Source organism: Triticum aestivum, chromosome 4D, assembly GCF_018294505.1.
Source record: "Triticum aestivum cultivar Chinese Spring chromosome 4D, IWGSC CS RefSeq v2.1, whole genome shotgun sequence".
Classification (NCBI taxonomy): Eukaryota; Viridiplantae; Streptophyta; class Magnoliopsida; order Poales; family Poaceae; genus Triticum; species Triticum aestivum.
Window position 1 is genome coordinate 349471582 of NC_057805.1, and position 26977 is coordinate 349498558.

Sequence of the window (26977 nt, forward strand, 5' to 3'; positions counted from 1 at the left end):
CCAGGCGACGGACTGCTGCAGCTGCGTGGGGCACCGCTGCGCTGCAGCGACCGCAGTGTCATGAGTCGAGGAAAGCTTCGACACGCGACCACCGCCCGCCATGGCCGTCGTAGATGATGCTGCTGCGATGGGGAGCATCTGCGCATGGCCGTCGAGCTGCGATTTGAGCACGGCGTGGCTGCCTGAGCTGCAATGGTGGGAGTAGCGCTGCGACGGTGACCACGGGGAGTGGGCCGACAGGGACATTGCAACTCCGGCAATGTTGCTTTGAAGATGTCTCGGGGCTGAGATGCATCTCGCCGGAGCTGCAATGGAGCGCTCGTCGGCGCTCCCTCCCACCGCTGCAATGGAGAGCTCGCCACCGCTCCTGGCGCTGCAATGGAGCACTCAACGGAGGTCTCAGAGCTGCGATGCATCTCGCCGGAGCTGCAATGGAGAGCTCGCCGGCGGTGTCCCGGCGCCTCCGCCATGGGCACCGCGTGCTGCGTCGCCACACCTGTCGCCGCCGGCACTGCATCGCAAAATCCGCCATCGTCTCCGGCGCTGCAAAGCACAACCCCCGCTCCGCTCGCAGCTTCCGCCGTCATCACCGTGTGCGTCTTAACATCCGCCATGGCCGCCGCGCGCTGCGATTCAACATCCGTCGCCGGCCACCTGTGCTGCGATGTAACATCCGTCGTGGGCTGCCTTGTGCTGCGATGCAGCCCTCACCGGCGTTTGCTGCCGTCGGCGACGTAGCAGCGAACTGCTGCGTGTGCTCGGGAGGAAGAAAGCGATGGACCGACGAACTCGGGGGAGGAAGGAAGCGACGAAGCGTTGACCCATCGAACGGCTTGGGCTGGATAGATCGGACGGCCACCTACCCGACAGATTTCCTGAAGAAATCAGCCGGATGACGCCTAGCACCGGCCAAAGAGAAAGGCAAAAAAAATTAGGAAGCCTGCAGCTGTCCATATTCCAAAATCTTGGCAGTACTCACGCTCCCCGCTCCCCCCCCCCCCCCCCGCGCCGCTGGCCGCTCCGGCCGCGGCGGCCACCCACCCAGCCCGCTCGCCTTGATGGCTCGCAGCCGCGGATCCAGCGGTTGCAGGAGCGGCAGTCCTCGGCCTGGCGCGGGGCGGCCTCACCGCAGCGGTCCGTCCCCTGCCTCGGCCCGCTGGCCCCCTCCCCGAGCACGCGGTCTCCAGATCCGGCGGCTCTGCCGCGAATCCTGCTCCGGGGAGAGGCATCCAACCCAGCTCCACCCTTCGGACCGCGGGGCACGCCTGCGCCTCTCCTCCCCGACGGTCTGCAACGCCTTAAATCCATAGTAGTCGCCCCGGTAAGTCAGCTCTGCATTTCCCACTCCGAGGAAGAAGAGGGATGGACGGCGGTCAGATCGCGGAAAAACCGGCGGACTGGGGAGGGCACGTCGGGCAATGGCGCGCGCCGCCAGGCTCTCCGCTTGGACCAGTCTCGCGGGCGCACCTCCTCCAAGGGGCGGGAGGCCTTTTTAAGCCGCTTCAAGGGCAAGTGTTTCCGTTGCCTGAGCAAGCTCCACCGCGGCAAAGATTGTCGTGATCCTCTCCGATGCATCATCTGTGAGCTGCAAGGTCACTTCGGCCGAGAGTGCCCGCGGAACCCTCGCAACGGCGGCCCAGGAGGGGCCGTCCACGCCAGAATCCGTCCGCCTCAACCCCGGATCCCGGTGCGGGAGCGCCTCTGCTTCGACCCGCCACTCCCCTCCCCTGCCGTGGCCATCCCTGCTCCCGCCGCGGCCATGGAGCGCTCCTACCACACCGACCCGTCCAGAAGGCCACGCTCGAGCAACAAGATGGTGGTCTCCTCTCCGGCCATCGAGCACGCGGAGTACATCCTGCGCCAGCACGCGGTGACTCTCACGGCGGCAGATTGCGCGCACTCCATGTCCCCCATGGCAGTGGGGAAAGCCTTCGACGAGCAGCTCCGCACTCCGCCCCATCAGCTGCGGGTGACGGCGCACCACCCGGAGGCCTTCCTGGTGCACTTCGACCTGCCGGCGCACCGGGACAACGCCGTCCGTCGCGGCGTCCTCAAGGTTGAAGGCTGCAAGTACTTCATCCGCGCGTGGAACCCTGACGATCACGCGGCCATCCTCAAGCTCACGCTCCACGTCCGCATCGTCGTCGAGGACCTGCCCATGCAGCTTTGGAGCCTGGAGGGGGCGGAAAAGGCCTTCGGCGACTTCGGCTGCATCGACCGCCTCGACAGCCGCACCAACGAGCGCGGCCACACCAAGACGTTCGCGTGCTGGCTGTGGGCGTGGGACGCCGCGCACATCCCGACGAAGAGGGGGCTCTGGGTGCTCAAGCGCGGCGCAGGCCGCGTCGACCAGATCCTAGGCTTCTCCCCGCCGGAATTCAACGTGCCCCCGCCGCCGAACGTCCACCGCTACGACCTCCTCATCCACGTAGATAGGGTAGAGGACTGGACCCCGCTCTCGCCGCGATCTTCGCACTCCGGCCAGAGCGGGCTTCCGTCATCAGGAGAGGAAGACGACCGCCCGTTGCCACGGACCGTTTCGGGCACCTGGGTGGAGGGAGTCGAAGATGGCCAGTCCAAGAACAGGCGCGGTGTCACCCGCGTTTCCTCCGGGGGCTGCAGCAGCTTCCCGATCTTGGGAGACCGGCGTGACCACGACGATGAAGGCCATGGAAGTCATGGAGGCCGCTCCTGGCGCGACACGCTCCTGGGCCGTGGCAGGACCGGCAAGAGCAAGATGCCGGTCTCAGAGGCGCCACGGCACAGGAGCAGGACCCCTGCATCACGTCAGCGACGCTCCAGCCGGGGCCGCTCGGTTGAGCGTGCATCTCCACCGGCCCCTGATGCGTCTCTGCTCCGCGCGACCCCTCCGCTTTCGCTCCAGCCGCGCGCTCTGCCACCACCACCCGAAGAGGACCCAGTGGCGCAGTTCTTCTCCTTCTCGGACTCGGGACGCACGCTCGAGCCTCCCCCGCGCACCGACTGCATGCAGCTCGAGTTCGAGAACGCCATGCTGGAGGCTCTGTCCAGCCCGCTCGACTTCAACTCCGACGACGCTACATCTCCTCAGATGTCTCCTCCGACGATGCTGCCCACTGCTCTGCTCCCCAACGTCATGCCCTGCGTCACACAGCCCACGACTGCTACGATCGAGCTCCAGGCCATGGAGGCGGTCACGGAGAGAGTAAACCACATGAAGATTCAGGCGGATTCTGAGGCGCTGCAGCTCTTCAGCAACATTCAGCCCCCAGTGCTCACCACCCCGAAGCAGAAGCGCACGTCGGCTCCTCCCAAATCCAGGGCCGTTTCTGTTCCATCCAGGCGCAGTGCAAGACAAGCAGCGGCCAGCTCCACTGTCCCGGTGTCTCAGAGAGCGGCGCTTCGTCTTGTCAAGGAGCTCGGCGAGCTTGGTCCAGGCGACAAGATGACCCCGGAGATCGCGGCAAGGCTGATCAAGCGCTTCAACGAGCCGCTGACGGATGCAGACATTCAGACCATTGCAAAGCTGACAAACCTCGACGTCAACGCTCTGAAGATCGCAGCGGCAGCTCATGGCCCTGATGGTGCAGCCAAGGCGGCTGAGTAGTTTCCTCCATGTTTAGTTTCCATGTAGTCTCCGTCGACGGCTGGTTTCACGCCAGTTCAGAGTTAGGTTTTTATTCCATGTTTAGTTCCAAGGTAGGATGCTTAGTTAGACGACGACGGGGTTTTGGGCCTGTTGGTGGCCGTCGTCGCCCCCCGGCAAGTGTGGTGGTGTACTGTTCACAATTTGTTTCCTGCAATAGTAATGTTAGTCGTCGGAGCAAATCTTTGTGTCCCCATGATTAGTAACAATTGCAGCATCATGTCGTGGAACGTTAGGGGCATCAACGCTCCAACTAAGCGCTCAGCGATCTGTGAGGTGGCCACAACGCTCAAGACAGCAATCCTGACGCTGCAAGAGACGAAGGTGGAAGTGTGGACGACAGGTATAGCAAAGGAAATCGGCGGCCCAATGCTACAAGGCTGTGCAGTGCTACCTGCTATGGGCACAAGAGGGGGAGCTGCCATTTTTTGGAACAAAGAGATTGTTGAGGTCGAATCACACTCCATTGGACGGTTTACAATCACAGCCAAAGTGAAGGAACTGGGAACGAACATTCAGTTCTGGTTAACCACAGTCTATGGTCCAAATGACGACGGGATCAGAGAAGATTTTCTGCAGGAAATGTCAAGTTGTGCGCCTCCATTAGGGCAAGCCTGGCTGATAACCGGAGATTTCAACATGATATATGAAGCAAGAGACAAGAACAATCAGCATCTGAATAGAAGATTGATGGGCAGATTCAGAAGAGCACTTGATTTTGCAGGGCTGAGAGAGATCAAGTGCAAAAACCGGCGTTTCACCTGGAGTAACGAAAGAGAAAATCCAACTCTGTGCAGCATAGATAAATTCTTCTGCAACCCAGACTGGGAAATTCTGCATGATGGCTACATGCTGCACGCTGAATCAACTTCCTTCTCTGATCATTGCCCCCTAATCATGTCCCGTGCAGATTGTCAGCCACGAAAGGCCAGATTCAGATTTGAAAATTTCTGGCCTCAACACCCACACTACTCTGAAACTGTCCAGCACGCCTGGGAGAGGCCTGTCAACCATGATTGCCCTTTTGTCAGGATCAAGATTAAGATGCAGAGAGTAGCAATGGATCTTAAAATCTGGAGCAGATCACTTTTCAGCAAAACAAAATTGCAGTTCCACATAGCAAACGAGGTCATTTTGCAGCTTGACATTGCTCAGGAAAAAAGAGCTCTAACGGCGGAAGAGTTCAATCTCAGAAAGCTTCTGAAGACCAAAGTGCTGGGGCTTGCCGCGATTGAGAGGGCCAGAAAAAGGCAAGCTTCCAGGGTGACATGGCTTCGGGCAGGGACGCTAGCACAAAAAATTTTCATGCTAAATGCAATGCAAGAAGAAGGAAGAACCACATTCACATGCTTAGAACTAGAGAAGGAACAATAGTAACTGAACATGCAGCAAAAACTGAAGAAATACATGAGCACTTCGCAGAGGCCCTAGGCACATCAAGACAACGGCATTTCACCTTGAATTGGAATGAACTGCAGCTCCCAAGGATACCAGCTCAAGGTTTGGACAACCCCTTTACGGAAGGCGAGGTTTGGGCTGCGATCGTGGCGTCTCCGACTGAAAAAGCTCCTGGGCCAGACGGTTTCACCGGCCAATTCTTCAGAGCAAGCTGGAACATCATCAAAGAAGATATTATGGAAGTGTTCAGGAAATTCTATCACCTTGCGGGAGAAAACTTTCATGAGATCAACAAGGCGTTCATATCTCTCCTGCCTAAAAAGGAGGCTGCAATTGAAGTGAAGCACTTCAGACCGATCAGTTTGATCAACTCAGTTGTAAAACTCATCACAAAAGTTCTGTCGATGAGACTAGCAGCGATAATTCCAACGATACTCTCTCTGGCGCAATCAGCTTTCCAGAAAGGAAAATGCATCCATGATAGTTTCCTCTACGTCCAAGGATGCGTAAAGGCTCTTCATAGGAACAGAAAACCTGCTCTGCTGTTCAAATTAGATATCGCAAAAGCCTTCGATTCAGTCTCCTGGGAATACATCCTAGAGCTTCTTCAGCACCTGGGTTTCAGTGCTAGATGGAGAGATTGGGTATCACTCCTGCTGTCCACGGCATCGTCCTCTTGCTTACTAAATGGTGACAACGGGCCGTCCATCTCCCACCGCCAGGGGCTACGGCAGGGTGACCCTCTATCCCCCTTGTTGATTATCTTGGCGATCGACCCTCTCCATCATCTGCTGGCGGCAGCTGCAGCCCAGGGCACCCTGGCGCCCCTCCCAGGTAGAGGAACTAGTATGAGAATTAGTCTATACGCCGACGACGCAGTCATCTTCGCAAACCCTGTGAAAGAAGAAGTATCAAAGCTTCTGAACATCCTACACCTCTTCGGAGAAGCAACTGGCCTGCGATTAAACCAGGAGAAATCTACGGTTGCTCCAATTAGGTGTGACAACCTAAACCTAGACGATATTCTCCAAGATTTTGGTGGAGTGGTGGTAGGCTTCCCAATGACGTATCTAGGGCTACCAATCTGCACGGGTAGAATTAGGATAGTGCATCTCCAATTCATCTTAGATAGGATTAGATCACGGCTAGCAGGCTGGAAGGGAAAGTCAATGAACATGGCCGGAAGAAGAGTGCTGGTACGCAGTGTTCTATCTGCAATGCCAACTTTCGCCATGACTGTTCTTCGTATGCCAAAAAAACTCCTCAAGGAAATAGACAAGATGAGGCGCAAGTTTCTCTAGGCGCAGGAAGAGGAGCTGTCGGGAGGGAAGTGCAAAGTAAACTGGAACACAATTTGTTCGCCGATCGAGAATGGAGGATTAGGGATTCAAGACCTACATCACTTCGGCAGAGCTCTTCGTCTGAGATGGCTGTGGCTGTCCTGGGCGCAACCGGACAGACCATGGAGGGAGTTCCCCACACCCTGCGATCAGGAAGACAAAAACCTTTTTGCCAGGACTACCAGGGTCGTCATTGGGGACGGGCAAACCGCAAAGTTCTGGACATGCAATTGGCTGGGCGGCGCTCCTCTTTGCAACTGTTTCCCTGCCCTGTACAGAATCTCAAGAAAGAAGACAAGGACGGTAGCGGAGGCACTTAGAAATGACCAGTGGATCAGAGATGTTCGGCATGAAAGCTGGGAAAATATAGTGACCGACGTAGTCTCTCTTGCAAGACTGATCAGAGACCAAGGGCAAGCTCTAGCAGAGCACCTGCAAGACAAGATCAGATGGACAGCGAGCGGCAATGGCATCTACTCCACCAGTGCGGCTTATAAAACACAATTCACTGGCACCCCTCCCACACACATGAAGAACACAATCTGGAAGGCATGGGCCCCTGCCAAGATCAAAATTTTCTCGTGGCTGTTCCACTTGGATCGGTTATGGTGCAACGATAGGCTACAGCGCCGCGGATGGCCAAACTCCTACTTCTGCCATTTCTGCAGAAGAAATCTGGAAACGTCAGTTCATCTTTTCTGGAATTGCTCTATCTCCAGAGAAGTGTGGGATGCAGTTGCATCTTGAAAAGATTGCGCCTCCCTTGCCCCCCAGCAAAGGGAGCAAACATCCACACCCGCGGCGACCAAGCAAATCATGGCCCGCACAAGAAAAGAGGATAAGAAAGGGGTTCGAACCATGATCATGGCCACAACCTGGGAGCTATGGAACGCAAGGAACAACAGCGTTTTCAGGACGAAAGAAGCAGAGGCATCGAACATCACCAGGGCGATCAGGGAAAGCTTAGAGCAATGGCGGCTCGCCGGAGCCAAGGCACTGGAGCCCCCGTTCGGGGGGCGATCAGGGAAAACTTAGAGCAATGGCGGCTCGCCGGAGCCAAGGCACTGGAGCCCCCGTTCGGGGATTTTGGCGCGAGATAAAACCTGAAGCCAAAGAACGGGGGTTGGGGGGAGGGGGGGGGTAAAACCACCCCCTCATGTCGTTTTTCTTCATCTTCTTTTCCGTTTTATCCTTTTGATCGCTTTGATCAAACCCTGTATTCTTTCCAGCCGAGCTGGATCTTTCAAAAAAAAAATTTAGGAAACCAGTTTTACATCATTTGTTGAAGATGCTCTTAGGCGTTTCTTACGTTCACTCACAGGAAAATACATAGAAGTATAGAACACCACCAACACGTCAGAAGGTGTACATTTTATTCCCCTGACCACTCAACTTGTCTATACATACATACATACATACATACATACTGTCGTTTATAGTACAACAAAGGCAGAGGAACTCCACTGCAGCCACCTACACCTGCCATGTGAGCTTCTAACAAATGTATGTGACAAAGTTATGATACATACATTCTTTTACAGTACAACACAAGGTTCTCACAGGAGAAACCTTACTGAGCAACTTACACCTGCCTACGGAAACTTCTAAGAAACTAAGATGTTACAAGGTACAACATGGCAATAAAATGAATCAAGACTTATGTTAAAATGGGCATGCCCTAACGATATTCACGAGTCCTAATGATATTCACGACCATGAGGTGCAACGATGACCCAGCTTTTCTAGCAGAGAATGAACGGAGAAGACGGGACTTAAACCCGGGTGGACAAGTGGCAAGTCAACCGTTAGGTTTTGCCAGTCTGACTAAGGAGTACCTTCTATATTATGAGAGAATGCAAACTTGGGTGGTAGCACCATGAGGGGATCATTTCCAGTTTTGTTCAGATTGGCCATGGCCAAGGCAAACCCAAGTGCACGGCCAACGGGTACGGCCACAGCATTTCCAATCTGGCGATACCTGCAGCCAGGCTCTATCACATGTTAACATTTATGCTACAGGCCAGTACCTAAATATCATAATATAATCTTATGTACACTAAATATACCCCACACCTTGCTGCGGGAAATCATTAGAAACAGTTTGAATTCATATTGAGTATGGCATACGGACTATGCTGAGAATTCTATATGACGGCCTCAACAAATGACCTTTATGAAAGGTGTTAGAGTACGTAATGGGCCTAATGGCCTGGGCTGGCGGTATAGCCCGTTGGTCTTAGGGTTAATTAGAGATAAGGGTCGCTTGCTTAGGGGTCAAGTAAGCCTTGCTTGGGAGTCAAGTAAACCTCTCTATATAAAGAGATGAGATGTATCGATCTAATCAAGCAAGAATTAAGAAGGAAATCCCTTCCCTCTTGCCCGGCCGTGGGCAAAAAGGCCCCCGGCCGGCCCTCTCGCGCCCTCCTTCTAGCAGCGCCATAACAAAAGGAGTGGTGGCGGTGTTGTTGCACGGAGGCAAGGAGATTATGGGCAGCGAGGCCGGGGATGAGGGGAGTATATGTGCAACCATTGGGGATGGAGAAGACAAGGCATGCAGCAAAGGGAAGGGGAAAGGCTCTGCATTAAGCATAGGAGTCAAAGTTTGTCATACATTTGGCAATTCCAAATCTTGCCAATGTTTGGTAAGTTTTGATTGGTTGGCTAAGTACGTTGGTGACCAACCAATTGGTAGCCAATTTTTTGGCTTGCCTAAAGATTGGCAAGCCAATTTTTTGGACCAAACCAAGCAGCCTCCTAATTGCAATTAGTGGACCTGATGGCGTGGCTTAAGAAGATGGCAGGAAAATAAGTTTAGTGGGGATGCATGACTTGCTGATGTGGCAGGGCTGCATGGATAGGGAAAAAAAGTAGTGGGTTGCAACTATTTAGGAATAGAGTATTACAAGAAATTGAAGTACTCAACCATTTAGACGTGATAACTTACAGAAACAACATAAGCAAGTACCTGTCTTTGACTGTTCCACGAAACCTGTAGCTATCAGGAAAACCTTGCAATCGAGCACTTTCACGAACAGTGAGCAGTCTGTCCTGCGCAGGATGTATCAAGGCCTGAAACACACTCTCTTAGTTTCTTATGAGATATTTTAAAATTATGAGCCAAGTGAATAAAGAAGATAGAATCATAGTAACCTGCATACGAATATTTGGACATGTCAGTACAGTTCCGACTACCTCATCCCACCATAAGCGGCCAAAAGGTCTACAATACATCATACAAGAAACAGTTAAATCAGAAACAAGAAACCATATCCATGAAATAGCAGTGTACTTCTAAAACCAACTGAAACGAACCTTAAGCATCTACCATCCTCGTATGTTAGTACACAATCAAGCACCTGAAATGAAAATACGAAATCACAACCTGGCAAGTTTTAAATTGCACATACAGAGAAGTATGGTGTATCTTGAGCATCTTACCAGAGGACGACCGGATGGTAAAAGCACTCTTTCCTTTGTTGGATCCAGTTTAGCTACATTGTCAGAACCAACTATGACTCCCGGAAGGTCTCTAAAATTAGCTCCCTGGAATAGGATTGGTGAGATCGAAGGGAATGATTTATCAAAGATGAAATGCTAACATATAAGTTTCTCGACAAACCTTTTTCTTGGGAATTTGCAAAACCCTTAAGTAGTTATCATTACCCAGTGCCAATGGCCGATGGTCATACAATTTTGGCTTAGATTTTTTTGACTTAGATTTTGCAGCATGAGATTTGGGACCCTGCACTTCTGCAGTGGAAGAAATTTATGCGAGTTTCAGACAGAATTACGATAAAGGACCATCAACGGACTTGGTTAACAAAAGGTTTGGTACTAAATAAAAACTACGGAAACTACAGGAAAAAACAAAACAAGCAAATTATGTGATACCCTTCTAAATTTAGTTTATGACATCCAACATGCCAATACTGGAGAAAGGCTCAAATGAAGACTGCTTATATCCAACAACCCAAAGGGCAAATATACAGTACAAGGAAAGGGTCTGTTTGGTTTGCTGCCCACACTAGCCCTGCCAAAAAAATTGGCTGCCTATCAAATCTTGGTCACTGTTTGCTTTATTGCCAAATTTTTGGTTGCCGATGGATGTCCACCCCTTCCTCACACAGGTTCTTGCCAAATAAATGGCCAAATGAGGGTGAGGGATTCCTTGGCCAAATTGGCAAGTCAACTCTTGCCAACATTTGGTAGGGCTAGTCTGGGCATCAACCAAACACACCCTAAGGGACTCCCAAACCCTAAACTACTGGAAAAACAAAACAAGACACTTTGCACCACCAGCTGATGTTATCAATAGTTTTCAATCGAATTATGTTATTTTTCCTGAGTTTCCCTACCATTAGTACTGAACAAAATTGGTTTTATACAATGCAAAAAAACCTTCCCCTCTCCCTCCTTCCACCAAAGGGTCACAACTCACAACCTACGCTCCTGAGAGTGTAGTGGTGCAGGATGGCTGCGCACCGTCGCGCGGTTGACAGGTCCATTGTATGGTGACTCAAACTTGATCTTCACGTCGTATCAGATTTGCCTAACAACCCTAAACTATTTCCTATCTCAACAATTAGTATCTTCAGAAGATAAATAACCGACTTGATACAGAAAGGAAAAGACGAGAAGCCTCGTATGCTGCATTCCTCAGTTTTCTAGGCTAACCCTGCAGACATAGTGAATGATGGTCCCACTTGGTGTAGGTCAGACAATACGATAAAGCATAGAAGAAGATTAAAGTGTAGGGGCCCACCAGAACTAAATGTCCGAATATATCTTTGGAATTCCGTTTGAGGGGCCTTTACATATGGCATTTCATCACGATCTTCCGCATTTCCCACCTAACAGTTTACAACAGCTTATGAACCAAAAGGTATTAAAATTAGAGATTTAAGAACTCTATAAGATTGTCAATTACTTTTGGAAGATCTGAAAGAATGTCTTCAAGGACAATTGGCGTCTCTAGTTGTACTGCCGTGCTGTCAGACCACCCAACCAAATTACGCTACAAGATTAAAAAAATGTGTCAGGCTTACACTGGAGGTCTGAATACTCTTCCTAGCTGAAAAAACAAAGACATCATAACAGGCATCAACATGTGGAAATTCCCAGATGGACAAGCAAAACAAGCAGAGTACAAAACATAGAACGAGTGTAAACTATAAACATAAAATGCAGTAAGCATGCCAGAGAAAGCACGTCCTCATTTTTGACAGGTAATATTGTGAGATACAAAGAGTGAACTGAAATTGTTCCATACAAATACACGCTATCTTTTTATCACAGACCAAATTTCATCAATTCATGGTTACCTCAAAAGCCAATGGACAACTATTCTTCACAATCGCTCCATGTGTAGGCAGAGGAAATGGGGGCAATTTCTACAGAGTAAAAATGGTAATTAGGCAACAATAAAGTAATTTTCCAATATCAGAACATGATTTTTCAATAGGGCTGGCTCCCAGTGTCCCAGTTAATAAAATACAAGAAAATCATACTTGCCTCTTCAGGATGACAGCCCAATAAAAATACACGCATCCTAAATTGTGGAAGGCCATAACATCCAGCAGCCATGATCCCTAGTTTGGATTGGTAATGCATACCAATTAGGCGACTTAGAGCATATCTTGCAAGTGTTGCATCAGCAAACTTCAATATATCAAGGACATTTTCCATGCAGACGTATTTGGGCCTCAAAAATTGAATGATATCCATAAAGACAATAATCTGCTTGTTTTTTTCACACTTAAATGGTTCATCAAATTCTCTATTGCGGTTGTAGCCACTAATGCCTTGGCATGGTGGACCACCACATACAACATCAACAGCACCCTGAAAACATAGACAAACAAGATATGAAAAAAGAAATATTAACCAATTAAGCCATAGCAAGCATGAAAGAAAGAATTTACATGGGCCCAAATACTACAAGAATTATAATGTGATATAAGTGAGATCATAACAGAAATAACATATCAACTTCGATTTAAAAGGTCCTTTTTCTTCCCTAAATTACGGCACGAGAACCCAAAACGGGTTTTTTTGAGGGGGGAGGGGTTGAACAAACCTATCTACGATTGGCAACCTTGAAAATCAAACCGTTCACTTATTCACCTTGACTCATTCCCAGAGCGGTTTGACTGACATTGTTATGACCGGTTGGTTAACTTATAGCTGGAGGAGGCCCATGGGCGGCGTTTAGTTAGGGGCTTAGCCCAAGTTATCTTATTTTATTTAGCACCGATATTATATAAACAGCTGTAACGACCCTCTTGGAAAATTAAGCAATAAGACAATTCTATTGCCCGTTCCCAGAGGAGGCCGGAACCCTAACCCGCGCCGCCGCCTCCTCCATCACCACCCGCCTCTTCCACTGCGCGAGACGGCGCCAGCACGCCGGCCGCCGCGGTCAGGACACTCGCCCGCCTCCCTCTTTCCCCTACAAGCTCCGCCTAGACCGGTAGAACCCTAGTTCCTACGAGACATGGATGCAACATGTTTGCCCATTCAAGACATCTTCTAATAAAGCAGCCAATAAAATAACAGGGCGGCATGTCAGTCTTTCTCCCCGTCTTCTCTCAAGTCTCTCTCCCTCGTATTCCTCTGATCATCTCTCTCCCACTGCATCCATTACTGCTAATCACCATGCCAAATCCTACTAAAACATCTGTCTTTCCCCATGTCCTTGTTTCAGTCTGAACTCACAAGCACCAAAGTACACTCTATCAACAATACTGCAGAGTGACAGCAGTCATGACAAGTATTGACCTTTACACCATGGAGAGGTTAAGGTGGTCCAATGGGCAGTGGCAAATCCACCTAGGCAGAGAGGGACGTGGTGTGCCCGACAAATCCACCTTGAAAGGGCAGATGACAAACACTTGGTGTGGAGGTGGCGGTGGCAGCGATATGGCACGGGTTTCTTCGATATATGACCTATCAAACAAGCAGCACATAGCTTGCTGCTGTAATAGCTCTACTTATGTGAAGATGTTATGTGAATTTTGATTTGTCGTGGTAGTGCTAGTGTCCGTGTGCACGCAGTGGATGATCAAGCCACAAAGTTTCTGTGTCTTCAAACAAGCAGAAAAAAGGCTGACCTACGAAACAAGTACCACGTAGGTTGCCACTGTGATAGATATATGAGTTAGATGTGTGGTTCATTCTGACTCCCGATCCACTGTATATGATCATGAGGTGAGGTCGTGAGGGAAGATTGGGACAAGGCTATGAACCAGTGGGAGTAGATGAGGAGGCGGCTTCATCAGCAGTGGCTGTGTGTGTGTGCGCGAGAAAATAGTAACCCCTCAAAAATAGAAGGGGAAATAAAGAAATAAAGTCAATAGTTATAACAAATCTTCAAGCTAAAAATTTGAACTTTTAAAGGGGTCATAGATGCTCTTTTTTGCTTGGGAAAGTGATAACGTATTATCTCTCGAAGATAGCTCTTGAACGGCCAGGACGCAACGTAGCACACCGAGGAATTCCTCGGTTGGGGCCCGCAAGCGAGCGGCTGGATGGGATGAGCGACCTGACAGACTTGGCTGGGCGGCAGTCATGCACGGCACCAGTTGCTCAGACGAGCATGCGACTCCATGGCATCCTCAAGCGTTGTTGGCTTGAGGATGAGAAATTGGACCTTGAGGGGCACGTCAAGGCCGTTTATAAAGATGCCGCATTCCTCGTCTCCGGGGAAGACCTTGGAACACAAGATTGAGGGCTAGAAATTGTTTCTGGTAGTTGGCATACCAAAGTGGTAAGCAAAATAATCTCGCCAAACGGGTTGCTGCCCAATGGTGGACCAGAGCGTCGGCTGATATGCGCGGTGAAGTCCTCTCAGGAGGGTTGGCCATGCTTGCGCTCCTTGTGGCAGTATAACAGTTTTGCCAAACCCATCAGGTGGTAGGACGCTAACCACGCCTTCGCGCTTGCCAGTGTGCGCCGACCTACAAAGCATTGCTCACATTGATGAAGCCAAGTAGAGCGTGTCACCCTCGGCACCATTGGTTGGGAACACCAACTTGCAAGCCGCTGAGGGTGACTATCGCCGTGATCGTCGATGATGCGGCCACGCCACCCCTCCGGTAACATCGATCAGGGCGACAGAAGCTTCTCCTGTGCACCCAGCATGGCCGCAAGGACCGCAGTGGATGCAGCTACGGGGGGGGTCTCGCTGGATGTTGGCAGTGTCGACAACAGCGGTCGCCGTCGCATATGCGTGCAGAGAAACCTCCAGGCCTGGGTTTTTTTTCAGGTGCGCAATGGCGGGTGCTCGGTGAACTCCTTGAGGGTGGCAACAGAGACGCAGTCGTTGAAGTTCATAGGTTCACCCATGGTAGCATGTGCAACAGAGATCGCCGGCTTTGATATCAAAATCATTCTGAGCTGTAATGAGAGAGAGGTTCGGCTGGGCTGGCATTGTTGCTGCAGGCTGCAGGCCTGGAGAGATTAGGGCAACTTCTCGTCTGCTTTATGCAATAGTCAGGGGTCTCCTTACATATAGATGGAGACAGCCGCAAAATAAGGAAATACAATTCTTTTTTGGGATAACAAAAGGATATATGTTCTTGGAGGACAATGCAAGGGGTGCGCCCCTAGCTGTGTGGGCCGCACAAGGCTGTGCTGGAGACCCCTGACTATTGCATAAAGCAGACGAGAACATATATCCTATACTGCTGTCCCCACATAATAGAACCCACATGATCTCGCTTACTATTTATAACATGGGAGCACAAAGGGAAGGTATAGCCACAAGAATTCTGCATCATATTCTTCAAAAAAAAAATCTGCATCATGTCAAAATTGCATAGAGGTCTTCGCAATGTGTTCTTGGATCTCTATTTGACGGTCAAATATTAAGTCGTACTTGGTTTTTTTTTATCTATGTTTAGTTTCCTTTTTCGGGGAGATCTCATCTGCTAGTTGACAGTCATATACTCAGTATACTTAATTTCACCAAAGCAGACTTTGAAGAATAACACTCACAGGAAGTGGTAGTATCTTTCGCTTATGACCTTCAATAACAAAATCCTTAATTGCGTCATTGCAGTTCCTGCATTTTAAAAGTGGAACTGTTCATATTACGTAAAATGAGTCTTGGTAAGATAAAAAATTGCATACCCTAATCCTTCAATTGGCTCCCACGTGTCATCATTAGGGCCATAACCCTTCCAACGGACCTGCATACATATTGCATAATAAAATAGCAAATTTAGTTCAGCATAAAAGCATATATGAACAAAAAGGAAGAAAAGCATGTGATCTATTGACATATGGAAGAGCTTTGCTACAGGGTTAAGGCAAGAGGGTGAACTTACTTATTTGATAGGAAATCATTTATATGTTCCGTTGTTGGTAAAAAATCTAAACAGAAATACTTGGTGGCTGTTTGACAAATTGAAGGACCAGTCAGGGTCCCCTTTATAATAGATAATAGCTACTCCCTCCATTAGAAATAACTGATGCGATGACACGAGATTTTGAACCGACAGTTCCAAATCTTGTCTCCTCGCGTCAGTTATTTCCGAACAGAGGGAGTATAATGGAGGGATATTTATAGTGACTAAAGTGGCTCATAATATTATCTTCTACCTTGGTTTGGACTAAGCCTAATGAGACCTGTATATTCCATTGCAAATAAAAAATATGGCCCAGGAGCAATCGCGTGTTAGTTTGATTCAAATGGAATTAGGGATTTGAACTGTCTGCTTCCACTGGTAGATCTGACAAGTAATTAAGCTGCCTCTGTTATAATAATTTTAAAAGAAGAGGGAACTAATCAATAAACATCGCAAACCTTAAAATATAAGCAGCGCTTTCTGACATTATTGGGATCACCAAAACAAATATCAACTAACTTCCATACTTCAAGCTCTTCAGGAGGGACTGCAGAATCATCTGGAGTCCCATTACCAAATTCTGTTATAGCGTCAGCATTGTCCTGTACTTCACTTTCCTTCACATATTGTTTGCATAACTTTTGCCATTCTTTCAGCAATTCAAGGAAATCATCGGTAGTTTCGTTGCGGACCTATTGAAGCAGCATGACAGTGTGTATAAAATGGGTCAGAAATTGCATTAAAACTATACTGCAAAATATATTACATGGGCCATGAAATTATGAAAGCCATAGTACCCGAGTTTCTGGATGATTCATTCTGAAGCTTTCACATGCAACTTCATCATCATCAACAGCCCATCTCTGTAAACAATGAGCAAAACATTCAAAAAGCATGCATCTACTAAGTTATAACACATATACGATGTTCGTGTGGAAGTACCGTCACAAGATTCACACCGCCACCACGAGCCCCAAGACAAAGTCCAGTTGACATTCCACCACAACCACAGTACAGATCTAACAAAGAGAGCTCCTTCTTATTTGGCACATGAGACTTTTGCGTCTTATTGAAGTCTTCCTTTTTCATACTGATACTACTTACTTGACTTGATTGCAATTTAGCATGTGTATCTTCTGCATTTTGTGAAACAAAGTCAGACTAATGAGGTAAGCTCATAACAACAACGAAACAGATGATACAACAGAAACTACACAAAATGCAAATTATAAAACACAATATTTCAGAAACTATGACCAGCTTAACAATAATAAAACAAAATCTGAAAGCTACTTGAAACAAAAGCAAAATTTTGGAGAGCCGCTCTCAAATCCAGGTCATAATTGATTGACACTATAAAGTATTTTCGGTCTTAAATTCATGCATAGCCACATGTGTATCACTGTTGTTTGAGAAAACAAACCCATTTCAAAGGTAGAGAATGTGCTGTAGTCCTGAGAGTACTTCATGTCATAGTAATATTGGGATGAAGGAATTGACTTTGACTGGTTATCAACCTGTAACATAAATAAATAACATTACTTCTCGCTTGGAACAAATATTAGGAAAGCAGCCATGACAAGAAAATATCTAAGATACAAGATGAAGCCATACACAAGGAGAAACTTGCACAATTGACACTTTGGAGACAATACAGTCTAGAGCATTGTCGTCCTTCAGATCTGAGTAAAAGAGCCTCCTTGGGTCATGAGACTGTGCTTGGTCTTCCATGATCTGAGAACAAATAAGAGGTTGAAAACATGGTTAGAGATCCTAAAATAAATTGCATTATCAACTTCAAACCAAAAAAAAATCCATTATCAACTTTCATATAAGCTGAAACTCAGTCAAACAGCCAGGACAACAGAACTCACCGTGTCTTCAGCTCTGAAAAACCACTGCACTCTGCAGTAATATTCACCGGCAACTGTTTCAAAGAACTCCAGTATCTTGCCTATGTAATTTGGCTTTCCCTCTGGACCCTGCAAAAGATTAACCCTGTTAGAGTTGTGCAACAACAAAGTGTTTGACATCATCATAAATATTAATTTTATATAACACAATAACAAAAACATGTTTGTAATCAAGCATCAGGTCTAGATAAATATAGATAAAGATTCTGCAAAAAAACATGAACGTGATCACTAAGATGCAAAACTCTACAAAATGGAAAAAGAATGCATGAGATTGATCAATAAGTTATGATTTTTGGAAACTTTTTGAAACATTTAATGAGTTCAGAAGACATAAAAATGAAGAAGGCATAAGCCATAAAGATACATATAAAACTATAAAAGAAATATTAGCATAGAAATATGAACTCACTTTCACAAATGCACAATCTCCAATGCATAAAGTAGATCCAGATATGCTGGCTTGCAAATAGTGACATTTGACATCCAAGACAGCATTGCCAGCACTGTAATGCAAGGTAGACGTATAGCTGTTAGCCTGGTAACAGGAGCAACCTAATCATGCATAAAGTATAAGAGACAATGCATTTTTGCTTACTTGGCAAACGGTTGGATATCGCTCCCCTTATCCTTCAAACAGAGAAACCACAAGCAGAAAACGTTACTTACGTAAAATTCAATTGTTACTAGTCCAACATAAGGCAGAGTATATATTTCTAGTATGTACTAGTATACGAATAACAAATTCCATATAAGATTCTATAAATTATGAAGCCAACATGCATGTGGGTATTACACTATTAATTATTACAACTTTAGAAGATTGTGCTATTGCGCACACAAGAGAAATTGTTGGTCCTTTCCTGTTTATTCATACAATTTCTCCTGCAATTATATGCTTCGTGTTACACAAGTCAAACATTCTTTGGGTTTTCACCTAGTCAACCTCACTAGCAATGTGATTTAAGACATTTGTTCACTTCTCTTATCATATGGCATTCAATGTCCATTTGTTTGAACCACTGTCCAAAGTTATCTGTAACTCCTGTGTCCCTGGCTGCATAAAAGATCAAGAGCCTAATTGATTTGATGCCAATTGTTGGCAAGTCCAAAATGTTGACTAGCAATTGCTTGGCTACTTTTGATTTTACCAAATATTGGCACCAAACCAATTAGGCTCGAAGACTTGCAAAAAACAATGATCAAAGCTTCATTTTCTGGTTTGAACTAAAAAATAATTTCCGTTTCAGTATATATGCACGTACATGTGTGGTCAATGTGCAGGAAAACCACTTATACAACAGGATATTATACAGCCAAAATGGAAACTATATACATCTCTAATAGTAACGGCTATCTACAGTCCCTTCTATGGTGCTACTTGCTACTATCTATTGTGAATTCTAACATGTACCCCATTTGATATGTATGTTTTTTGACGTTTTCCTATATGCTTGGATATTGTTGCTAGGAAGGTACTAAATTGCATGTGTACTAATCAGCACTCCTTGCTATATTTGTGGTTGTGCACTGCTGTGATGAGCATGAGAATATAGTTCTAGTAAAAGATTCTACTCTTGACAAGCCTTAAAATCCACAGAACTATTTTTTTTATTCTGAATCAATCTGCACCAACAAATATCCCGTTCTTATATCAAGTATATGATGCAGCCATGCAAAGAGCAGACAGTGGAGCCAAATGCCTACCTTCTCCACAAAGTGATGATTCTTCTCGTAGCGGTGAGGCCACCTCTGTCTAGCCTCCTCCTCCGGCACTGCCTCCCCCACAAAACAACAGGATCCATTAACACTATCCATCATTTCCGAATCAACCAATTTCTTATCCATGATGACTTTGGGACTGTTGTTCGGATCTGGCATTGTTGTGACAGTTGGCGATTCGCAAATTGAGCCACCATTTTTCTTTGTCCTCTTCAAATTTGACGAGCATTTACCTGTCGATACCCTCGCCCTCTTTGCCCTTGGAGGCTTAGAAGATTTTCCATCATGTTGTTGGGGCATCTCACTGACCACGTGCGACTCCGCACTCATCAACCCCGCATTGCACGGTACAATACCACTACTGTCCACTTTGTCTGATGGCCAGCAGTTCTCAGGGTCAAGATCATACTTGCTAGGTCGTACATGAGGATTAGACTCTGCTTTATGCATTGAAGGTTCACTGTTTACCACTGGCGAGATAGGTGGTACACTGTCTGAATCCACCGATGATGCCTTTACAGCTGTCTTAGTCTTCCTTGGGGCACGAACAGAGACTCCGCCGCGCTTGGCGAACCTATAATTCACCGCTGGCAAAGCCACTACAATCTGATTACTGAGGCCACCTCCTTTGTTCTCATGGCCACTGGAGGTGCTTTGCATCTTAACATTTTCTGCTGACCTATGTTGTTCCACCCTGTTGCGCAAGTCAAATGTGTCTGGTGAAGTAGTGGTGGTCTCTTTCATCAGCTTATCAACTGTGTCTGCTGAAGTAGTGGTAGTCCCTTCGATCGGCTTATCAACTGTGGCTGGTGCAGTAGTGGTGGCCTCTTTGATCGGCTTGTCAACTGTGTTTGGTGCAGTACTGGTAATCTCTTTGATCAGCTTGTCAACTATGTCTGGTGCAGTAGTGGTGGTCTCTTTGATCGGCTTAGTTGTGGATACAGAAAGGTTGTGCCTTACGCTGCTTCTTCCCAGATCTGAGTCCACAGGGCGCCGCTTGGAGGATCTAGATGAGCGTGCTTTCGGTTCTGAAGGTGTGGCATTTGCTGCCGCCATGGTCTTCACAGTCCTCCGTGATCCCCAAAGGGATGTGTCATTTGTACTGGTAGCACCTGAGGTACCGCAACCATCGGCATTCCCCTTGGGGTCATATTCCGCGTTCAAATCAACAGCAGCCATGCTTGCTGAGGCAATATTCTCTGAAGGAGAGAAATACTTGGCATCCTCTGCCTCCATCAAATCGTCATCATCCGGCGGAAGTTGTGGAGGCGACGACATAGTGTTCAGCGTGCACGTCGGTGCATTCTCCTTTAGATTGGCTTCCAAGCAAGACCCCCATGGTGATGGAGGAGACTCGGGCACCGGAGTGGAGTCAAAGACGAACACGAGCTTTTCCCGCATGTCTACAGCAACAGGAGTAGACGGAGATTCCGGCATACGTGAATAATCATCAAGGTGTTCAAGCGGGCTCACCCCTGGAGCGCCTTCCGATGAATCTGACGCTGGGGGCTCGAACTCCGCGAAGCCCGGCGCCGCGGTGGGCGGGGATGGCGCCCGGGTCGCCGCCGACACGCCCTCGCCGGCGACGAGCCCCGTTGACCTCCACTCGGCACCGTCCCAGGGCCCTCCTCCGTCGTCCACCAGGGGATCCGGGCCCGCTGCCGCGGCGGCGAACTCGGCGCCGACGTCGAATCCCCTGGGCGGCGACCACATGGGCTCCAGCTCCTCCGGGGTGCCGAAGAGGAGCGACCACAGGGGTTCGAGCCCCGCGCTGAATTCCCCCGCCGGCTCCTCCCCGTCCGCCCCAGCGTCGGCCGCCGGGGAGCCATCGGCAACCGGGGGCGGGGAGGGGGGCGAGATGGGGTTGTGAGGCGGAGTTTCCATGGGAGAAGGGGGCTGACTGGACCGAACAACCAAATTAGGTAAAGTCAATCGATGTGGCCAGAGGTCAGTACAGTAGTCAGTTCACAGCCCGGCTTGCTTCCTGGATTGAATTCCTTTTTCAGGTAACTTTTCGGATTTAGCTGTTTTTGTAGTTGGTGCTGATAAAGCTCCCAGACAACTTGTTTTTCAACGAGGTCAAGACTCCTTCGGGAAATTAGGAGACTATGGTATCAGAATGTCGGTCAATAAGTGGACTGTATCAAATAATGGTCTAATGATAAAATGAAGAGTTACAACAATGGGTTTGTCTAGGACACATTTAGATGTGACATATTTATGTCACATCTAAGCTGATGTCCATTCTGTTTGTGGTTTCTTTTTTTGTCCTATTTTTTTTGTTTCTTGTTGCTGCATTATATATTTATGGAGCTTAGATGTGACATCCTTAAAAAACATCTAGATGTGAGTTAGACAAATTGTACAACAATAATGAAAGGAATGATTAAAGTACTTCTACGAGAAGGTTTAATTGTAAATGTTTAAAAATCATGGGAAAAGTAGCTCATCTCTCTTGGGAGGTGCCATGCTCCTGGTCTCCGAACAAGTCATTAATGATCGTCGACATAGATTTTAGGTGGGAAATTTAAATTTTTTATGTCTATTTATTTAATAAAACAAGAAAAAAATATCAAATGTTAACAAAATCTGATTATGATAAGCATATAAATGCATGAGTTATTTATGCATTTGTAAAATTTAGTGCACAAAAGATTAATTGTGCACCCTATGCTGGGAAAAGGGTGGCCTTGTTCCTCTCCGATACTCCGCCGGGAGGGAGCATTCATAGTAGTAGCATCTCCTCTCTCCATGGGTGGTCAATACAAAGATCGCATGAGTTGCCGGACATGATTGTCTTTTTGTCGTGTGATGAATAATTACTTCAGATATTGTCTATGTTATTTGGATTGTTTAATATGTGTATTGTTCTCCAGTTCATCAGTCTAATTATTGCTAGTTTAGATTAAAGGTCAATAGAGAGAGTAGTGTGCAATAGACTTGGTAGGTTCCTATTTGTGAAGTAATTGCGGTGACAGTAAGTGAGGGGGAGCTTAAACGAATTTTCTTCACGAAGGTATGACTTGTTATCGTGTGTGCCGCGAGGAAGTACTTTCAACTGTATGTCATCATACCTATTGCAATTGTATTACTTCAAACTAGGGGTGAATTAACTAGAGTTTCGGGCACCTTAGGGGGTATGTCAGCTATTAGATGAGATGTGTAGATGGACTTGTTTCTACTAGATTGAGGAGAGCAAATAGCATCGCTATAAAAAATGATATTTTTTTTCTTTAGTAACCATTCTAGATAAATTGGAATATTCAAAGATGATAAAACTTCAATTTGGCAAACATGTAGTATTTTTTTTATTATGTCCATTAGTAAAACACATGTGCGATTGTTCTTCCGCTTATGCAAAAAACATGGATGTGAGGATATGGCATACAGAAATTTAAAGAGAAAAGTATGTTTTTCGTCCCTCAAGTTCACGAAAAGTATAGACTTGGTCCCTCAAGTAAATTTGGTAGACTTTTGGTCCCTCAAGTCTCAAAACCGGTCAGATTTCATCCAAACCCTGGTTTCGGTGTAAAACCAGCCACGTGTAGTGGTTTTCTCTCTCCCCCCACTTGCCACGTTGGACGGGCCCTAGGTCAAAACAGACGCCATCCTCACACTCTCTCTATCCCGTGACCTTTCTGCCCCTCTCTATCCTAACCCTAGGTCCTGTTGCGGCGGCGGCGGCGACTGGAGGCGGGCAGCCGTCACCGGAGTCGCGCTGACGACAGTAGGTACTGTAGCAGGAGTGCCCAGATCTGCGCGGCAGAGGCGGGCCACGGTGTTGTTGCTGCGTCGGCTTCCTCGATCCATTGAGCTTCGATGACGCTCGGGACAAGCGGCCGACCTTGAGGTAGGTTTCCCCCTTGATTTCGTGGCCTTGGTAGACAGATGCAGTCCATTCAGGTAGGAGCCCAAGCTCAGATTTTGCTATTCTTCTTCTTTTAGGGGAGCAACAATGGATCTGTTGGATTTGATTCGTCCTCACTCATCCTCACTTACCTCTGTTGCAGCACAACTGCTTCCATCCTCACTCATCCACACGAGGATCTCCTCACGAGTTCGCATGCCGGCGACGGTGAACAGAGACGACTCCGGCGACCAAGACGGCGACGAGGAGACCGGGACAGAAAGAGCAGAGGTGAGAAAGAACTGGTCACGGGAGAGAGAGACAGAGAGATTGAGGAACAGAGAGATAACGGCGGCTGTTTTAACCTAGGGCCCGTCCAATGTGGTGAGGGAGAGAGAAAACCGCTACACGTGGCTGATTTTCCACCGAAACCAGGGTTTGGACGAAATCTGACCGGTTTTGAGACTTGAGGGACTAAAAGTCTACCAAATTTACTTGAGGGACCAAGTCTATACTTTTCGTGAACTTGAGGGACGAAAAACATACTTTTCTCAAATTTAAATAATTGAATATTGGAGGCAATGTTAAGCATTCCTTAGTAAGAGCAGAGTTTCTGATGTAGGAAATGTGCGATCACGTATTAAGTGTGTATTTTCTTGAAGAAGCGCATATTAGTGGGATTTGTATTTTTGTGTACTCGATTGCTTAGTACTCCTCGGTTTTGTCCCACCCAACTAACGTCCCTCACTTTTCCCCTTCACCACCTAGCCCATAAACAAATATGCCCAAAATGGCACGTTTTCGTCGGGTCAATGTAGTTGACCGTTACCTGGCGCATATACTAACATATGGGACACCCAGGACCCACCTTTCAGTGTATAGTATATTAGAAAAAAATAGTGGAATATACTGACACTTGGGACACTGCGGGACCCACATGTCAGTGTCTAATTTATTTGCAAAACGAAGGATGGAACATAATGCCGCTCGTGGGGGTCGAACTCGGGACCAACGCTTGATTATGCATCGTGCGAGCAATTTCAATTGTGTGCGTCTGTTTGCTTATGGGCAGAGCAGGAGCTATTTGACCTGATATTTTCTAGGGATAATTAATTATGTGCCCTTAGTTGTGTTCCTCTCGGCAGGTTTACCCCTAATTTCCGAAAACACTCGTTCCTGCCCAAACCACTTTGCTCGTCTTATGATTTTGCCCTTTGACCGTTTGACCGTCACTTTGAATAATCATAAAAAAATTCATACTAACTCAGAAAAATATGAATAAGATATCAAAATGTTTATAAAAACATCAACTATATGTGCATGTCATTTGCATTCATGATAGAGGTGTTAGAAGGTCCCCACCTTAGTTTCAGCTCATGTGATCTCTATATGAATAGTAAAATCCAACAAATTTCAAAAACAATCTAAAAATTCTAAAAAAAATGGTGGCAAACATTGACCAATGTTTTTAGATCTTGCCAAGTTTCATAAGGGAATGACATTCGTGGAAGTCGTGGCCATTGGAGCATCGGTTTTGGGTTTTTGCCGCGACTTCCACGAATGTCATTCCTTGATGAAACTTGGCAAGTACTCAAAACATTGGCCAATGTTTGCCACCAAATATTTTAATAGTTTTTTGAGTTTTTTTAATTCAGATTTTACTGTTCGTGTTGAGATCATATGACCTCAAACTGAGATGGCGACTTTCCAACACTTTTTTCATGAATGCAAATCACATGCACATATAGGTGATGTTTTTCTTAACATTTTGATATCTTACTCGCATTTTTCTGAGTTATGCTATGAATTTTTCAAAATGACAGTCAAAGGGCAAAAGCATAAGACGATCAAAGTGGTTTGGGAGGGAACAAGTATTTTGCAAAACTAGGGGTAAACCTGCCGAGTATGACCCAGCTAGGCACATAATATACTTCATCCCTATTTTCTATGTTACATAAGGGCCCATGAATCACTGACACTGGAAAGATATAACGCCGCTGTGCGAAACACAACAGATTCAGATTCAGATATTCGGATAAGCTTAACAACCACGTTCTTAGATTTGTTCAACGCTTAACAAAGAGAACTGACATAGTGACATTACACTAATACGATATTTTAACGGGGGCGACATAAGATGGCCGGCTGGCGACGACAGTGACAATAGATGGACGGCTACTTGTCTTCATCATCCAAAAGGATGATGGTGCCATCGTCGTTGTGAAGGAACTATGCCCTAGAGGCAATAATAAAGTTGTTATTTTATATTTTCCTTATTCGTGATAAAGGTTTATTATTCATGCTAGAATTGTATTGATCGGAAACCTTAATACATGTGTGAATACATAAACAAACAACGTGTCCCTAGTGGGCCTCTACTAGACTAGATCGTTGATCAAAGATGGTTAAGGTTTCCTAACCATGGACATGAGTTGTCATTTGATAACGAGATCACATCATTAGGAGAATAATGTGATGGACAAGACCCATCCATTAGCTTAGCATAGTGGTTGTTAAGTTTTATTGCTATTGCTTTCTTCATGTCAAATACATATTCCTTCGACTATGAGATTATGCAACTCCCGAATACCGGATGCCTTGTGTGCTACCAAACATCACAACGTAACTGGGTGATCATAAAGATGCTCTACAGGTATCTCCGAAGGTGTTTGTTGAGTTGGCATAGATCGAGATTAGGATTTGTCACTCTGAGTATCGGAGAGGTATCTCTGGGCCTCTCGGTAATTCACATCATAAGCTTGCAAGCAAACGACTAAGGAGTTAGTCACTAGGTGATGTATTATGGAACGAGTAAAGAGACTTGCCGGTAACGAGATTGAACTAGGTATGAAGACACGACGATCGAATCTCGGGCAAGTAACATACCGATGGACGTATGTTGTCATAACGATTCGGCCAATAAAGATATTCATAGAATATGTGGGAGCCAATATGAGAATCCAGGTTCCGCTATTGGTTATTGACCAGAGAGGTGTCTCGGTCATGTCTACATAGTTCTCGAACCCGTAGGGTCCGCACGCTTAAAGTTCGATGACGATATAGTATTATATGAGTTATGTGATTTGTTGACCGAATGTTGTTCGGAGTCCCGGATGAGATCACGGACATGACGAGGAGTCTCAAAATGGTCGAGAGGTAAAGATTGACATATAGGACGATAGTATTCGGACACCGGAAGTGTTCCGGAGGGTACCGGGTACATATTGGGTCACCGCAAGGGGGTCCGGGCACCCCCCCCCCCCCCCCCCGGCAAAAGATATGGGCCTTGTGGGTCAAGATGAGAAACACACTAGCCACCAGGGGCTGGTGCGCCCCCGATATGGGCCGAACCAGGGGGAGAAGGAAAGAGGGGGAGAGAACGAAAATGGGGGGATTCGGCCTCCCCCTTCCCTTTCTCGTCCCTCCTCTTTCCTTCCCCCTCCGGCTAATATGGAAAGGGGGAGCGCGGCCAAGGGGGAACCCAAGTAGGATTCTGTCCTACTTGGGGCACCTCCTGGCCTCTCCCCTCCCCCTCCCACCTATATATATGTGGGGGCGCCCCTAGCACACACCAGACAATTGCCTAGCCGTGTGCGGCGCCCCCCTCCACTGTTTACATCCCTGGTCATATTTTCGTACTGCTTAGGCGAAGCCCTGTGGAGATCACTTCACTATCACCGTCACCACACTGTCGTGCTGACGAAACTCATCTACTACCTCGACGTCTTGCTGGATCAAGAAGGCGAGGGACGTCACCGAGCTGAACGTGTGCAGAACTCAGAGGT

At 47.2% G+C, this 26977-nt stretch overlaps 1 protein-coding gene across 2 annotated transcripts; it reads right to left on the reverse strand.

Moving 5' to 3' along the window:
• Positions 1-7717: 7717 nt before the first annotated feature.
• On the reverse strand, positions 7718-21263 carry LOC123097851 (DNA (cytosine-5)-methyltransferase CMT2). Of its 2 annotated transcripts, XM_044519696.1 has the most exons (21): positions 19331-21263; positions 18222-18253; positions 18036-18129; positions 17585-17692; positions 17325-17444; positions 17134-17227; positions 16653-16846; positions 16508-16573; positions 16169-16402; positions 15493-15551; positions 15358-15424; positions 11875-12204; positions 11685-11753; positions 11291-11377; positions 11126-11213; positions 9983-10113; positions 9802-9906; positions 9676-9719; positions 9514-9583; positions 9329-9432; positions 7718-8341 (listed from the first exon to the last, which is right to left on the reverse strand). In XM_044519696.1, the coding sequence occupies exons 1-21, from the start codon at positions 21227-21229 to the stop codon at positions 8188-8190; spliced, it is 4149 nt and encodes a 1382-aa protein (XP_044375631.1). In that variant the 5' UTR covers positions 21230-21263; the 3' UTR covers positions 7718-8187. The 2 variants fall into 2 exon arrangements, 1 of the variants encoding a protein (XP_044375631.1); XR_006447501.1 differs by lacking the exon at positions 9514-9583 and having other exon boundaries at positions 9689-9719.
• Positions 21264-26977: the final 5714 nt, after the last annotated feature.